Here is a 4,595-nt window from a genome sequence, read left to right as displayed (position 1 = left end):
AAGCAGCAGGCCGCGCCCAAACAAAATCCCACCAAGCCACATGGCCATCCCAAAGACAAGCCCACCCCACCCTGTGCCGAATATATCGCCCTAGCTTGAGGACGAGACGTCCACTCAAAGGCTACATTAGAAAAAATGCAAAGGCTGCCCCAGCGGTGCTGTCGCAGCTTCGCTACATCGGGACATGCGAAAACACAGCAACTTTTTCTATCTTTCTTTGGTCATGGCTACCCGCCGCACCGCATATGCTAACTAACCAACCGTTTTTAACCAGGCAATTTTCTTGCTCATTTTGTGCATTCGAGTACTCATTTATATTCGTGCAAGTGCGTCGTTTATTGAAATCACTTAAGAAGACCTCTCTATACCGCCTAAGCAAATGCTAGGGATGTTGGTAGGTGCCCGTGCACAGAACAAAACTTGAGAGACAGAAATAAATACGTAAATTAGTTTAGCCACGTGGCGTTTTCGTCAAAATTTCATGGCTATCTTTTGTCTTCTGCGAGCGTGTAAACACAGGTACCCGAAAGCTCATAGAAATCGGCGCACAAGCCTTGAAAACCACAAACATTATGTGTCGAACTCACACGTGAGCTCAGCAGGAAATCATCGAGTGAGACAATAGAGAGCTGACTAAACTGATGTGCCTTGATACAGAGCTCCTGTTACCAACGAAATACATATCACCTAATGTTAGTGATATCATTTCTCTGATGCGACAAAAATTATATTTGTTTACCACGTACAGTTCGTACACACAAGTATAGACATAGCTCTGCGAAACGAAGCACGGATGTCTGGCCTGAATTCTTCCTCGCGACCGGATACCGAGCCTCAACAACATAGATTAGAGAGCAGCTGCTTCAGCTGGCAGCAACGTACACTGAACGTTGCAAGCTGTTCCTTCTCACTGGCCTCTAAACACGCATCATTCGAAATTTCTTTGGTATGCAGAAAACGGGCACATGTTTCCAGCGATATGCGTCGACACCCACTCCTCTCCGTGTAGACGATGTCGGATGGTCGCTTGGTAAGCTTTTGCAGCGAAGAGTGCGGATGAAAACTATTTGTAGAGCTTTTTTACTCGTTTTATGGGGCCCTACGTAAGCAAATATCAAGCGAGAAGTTTTTAGTTTAGTAGCACATGATAATATTTTGCTCACGGGTTGCGCAAGGGTGTGCTAACTTTGCGATATTCTTTGCTCTCTGGCTATTTTCATTCCTCATAGTGCATGACACCATCTTAGCGGTCCTTACTCTTCTCATAGGAGTGTACCTATTGTTTATTTATGGGTCTGGTAATTCATTATAGTGAAAGTCCTTCTGAATTTTGTGTAAGACGTTGAGGGTTGTCAGCAGAAGTAACACGTCGAGAGAAAGATTATCATAAAAAGCCAGTGCAAAGTGTTAAGAATGATTCGAACACCTAATGCTATAATGAGATGAAGGTCGATGCTGAAGTAACGTTTAGAATCAGAGAAATCGTTCTCTAACACAAAAAGCTGCAAAGAATCCAAATACAAAGTGTCAGGGCTCCACATACGTAATAGAAGCAAACATGTGATTAGTTATCTTATTGCTTAAACAAACGCTCCTGCGATGCAATCATACCGTCGTCACTCAATTTAATGGATCTTCTTTCTGAACATATGTGTGGTATTGCTTCGCAAGATGGCCACGTTAATTTGAAATCCGTGAGCGAGGAATGTGGACGGGGGTTTATTCACAACGAGAATGACTATTACACGCAGGAGTTGGAGAGCTCCACAAGTGAAAGGCCGGACGAGCACGGAACGGAAATTTATCACGAAATCGACGGCTATTTTGTGTGCACTGGCTTTGCGGTTCAATGCATCCGTGAAGCGCTTCGCTACAAGCCCCGTTCCGATGACTTGTTCATTGTGAGCTACCCCAAGTGCGGTACGACATGGATGCAGCACATCGTCTACACTATCTTGAACGGCAGGCCCCCACCCAGAAATTTAGTAGAGAAAAGCGTTGTGATGCCTTTCCTGGAGCTACAGGGTGCAGAATCTGCGGAAGACATGCCAAGACCCGGAGCCATCAAAACCCACATGCCCTTTCACTTGCATTCTTTTTCACGAGACGCAAAGTGAGTGGCATAAGTTTGTTGCATAATAACATAAGTTCCAACAGGATGCCCAGCATTACGCAAATACATTTTACCGACTCACTAATAGCGAAGTTCTGAAATCATGCTTCTTTGATACAAAAGTGCGGTGGAAATAAGTTCTCTAATAATGATCATGAAGGAAAAATGCAATTCTCGCAGAAGAAACTGCTCCATGCTAGTGTGGAATTTGAATTACTACTATTGTACGTAGAAAGGGTAAGTAGTGGGATATAGGAATAAAAATAAAAAAAAGAGGCAAGGAGACTAGGAAACCGATCGAAAAAAGTCTAGGACCTTATGCACAGATAGAAAGCCGCTGTAACCAAATCCAAATTCTTTTACGTTCCGTAAGCTCAAGATTAAGAGGTTTGATAACGTCATTTTTTATAAAATGTTGTAATACGGGAAAATGAGCACACGCAACATTTTAGGTTTGCTGGTTAAAGGAAAGCCGACGTTTACACTAGACGGCTCTGTGAATGCCTAAAGTCATTAACCGGTAACTTGTGGCTGCCTTAAGAATTGAAATAAACTTGTACGCTTACAGTTCAGACATTCAGAAATTTAAGCGCGATGGAACAAAATCAACCTGCAAGTATATGAGATGGGTGAACTTTTTCAGAAATTTTTTTTTCTGTATTCATAACCGAAAACTAGAAGTGTGTGCTGAGAGGCTAGTTGGTAAGGCATTCTAAAGACATAAAACTACTCAGGTTGTTAGTCCACGCTCGTCCTGTCTGTATCTTTTCTGTGTCCTGTATCCTGCGTAGTTTTATGTCTTCCCAGCCGAAAACCCTCTATACACTTGTACGCAAAACTTCCCGTCCTCACAATTTTCCTGTCGCGTTATATTTTGCGCATTAATGCGAACGAGTTGCAAGCCTCGTTTGCATAATGAATTCTCTTTTATTTTCCAGGTACATCTACATCACGAGGAATCCGTATGACTGTTGCGTCTCCTTTTACCACCACACCAAGAGCGTGCCCGAATATCATTTCGAAGACGGCACTTTCGAACAATTTCTTGAAATGTTTCTGACAGGTCGTGTAGATTTTGGTGACTATTTCGACCATCTCTTGTCATGGTACGAGCACCGCTATGATGCGAACGTCTTGTTCCTGACCTACGAGGAACTGAGGGAAGATACGGCTTCCTGGATCATCAAAATTGCTGACTTTATTGACAGAAAATACGCCGACCAAATCAGGCTGGACGCGACTTTGCTAAAGAATCTACTTCATAACACAAGTGTAGACGTTATGAAGGAAAGTATAAATGAGGAGAACAGGAAGATGAATGAAACCATGACCTCTATTCCTGATGAAAACAAACCTCGTTGGATTAGGTTGATCGAAGCAACTGTAGACGACGAGACGATGAGCAAGTCTATCGAAGGTGACTTCATTCGTAAAGGAATGGTGGGCGACTGGAAGAATTATTTTATGCCTCCGCAGATAGCTCGTATGAAGCACCGCATCGCTCAGAAAACGGCAGGAAGCGATGTGACGAATCTGTGGAAAGATCTGCACTTGCCTTAATTGCTCTAAACGGTGCTGCTGCTTTGCTAAAGGATAAAATGTGTTTATTTTGCTGACGTAGATTCAGTTTTCACAAAATTTGTATCAAGGTCTATGAAGTCACATTTCCTAAAAAATAAGTTTACGCTTTACGAAATGCAATTTTTCCTCAATATCTTGTTTAGGTACCGAATACAACAAAAAAAAGCAGAAATATTCAGTTTTAGCTGTGAGTCGGCAAAGCCTATACAAGCACTAGATAGGCATCGGCACGCGATATGAAGAAAGGTACGTGAAGAATTCACACGACAGAAGAAATTAAAAACGTTAATGGCTACACTTAGTTGTATACTAAATGGTTTAACATATGAGTTCGTCAGCTTTTGTTAAGGGTCTAGCAGGACTCATTCGGTAGTAATGAGTTCTCGATCTTGGAGTGAAGCGAAGATACATTAAGAAAAAAATGAAGTTATAGGCTTGGCGGGCTAAAAGGACACTTGTGCATGAACAGAGTTTTCCTGCAGTGCGGTTAACCCTCGAACGCCCGGGTAACTTCCGCGGATGTATTCAAATTTTAACACTGAAGAATGCAAGAGCCTATTGCTCCCAAAAAACCTTAAGCGTGCAAACAATGTTTGGGCAGTTCCAGCCAAGGAACTGAAGTACGCTGATGCCAAAGGTTTAATTGGGCCTACACCGAATCATCTCCTCCAGCTCTAAATAAAACCTGCAAAACTTTAGCAGAACTATGACATCTGAGTTCCACTTTCTACTATTGAGGAGCTACAGGTAGTCATGTTAGCAAACCTGCTGCCTCTCATACTAAGCAGCTTAGTTTCCCCGAAAGACGGATAATTATTCTAACGATACAAGCCGCCTTAATAGTCTTTCTAATTTTAGTTCGGTTTCAAAGCTTAAATCACCATCCCGGATGCACTCCATG

At 42.6% G+C, this 4,595-nt stretch overlaps 1 protein-coding gene across 1 annotated transcript; it reads left to right on the top strand.

Moving 5' to 3' along the window:
* Window positions 1-1,649: 1,649 nt before the first annotated feature.
* LOC146176397 (sulfotransferase 1B1-like) lies at window positions 1,650-3,673 on the top strand. Its single transcript, XM_084581297.1, has 2 exons — window positions 1,650-2,113; window positions 3,052-3,673. The coding sequence occupies exons 1-2, from the start codon at window positions 1,650-1,652 to the stop codon at window positions 3,671-3,673; spliced, it is 1,086 nt and encodes a 361-aa protein (XP_084437423.1).
* Window positions 3,674-4,595: the final 922 nt, after the last annotated feature.

This window comes from Amblyomma maculatum, chromosome 10, assembly GCF_055883805.1.
Source record: "Amblyomma maculatum isolate TAMU_Amacu chromosome 10, ASM5588380v1, whole genome shotgun sequence".
NCBI classification, from domain to species: domain Eukaryota; kingdom Metazoa; phylum Arthropoda; class Arachnida; order Ixodida; family Ixodidae; genus Amblyomma; species Amblyomma maculatum.
This window is presented reverse-complemented; position numbering and strand designations above follow the sequence as displayed.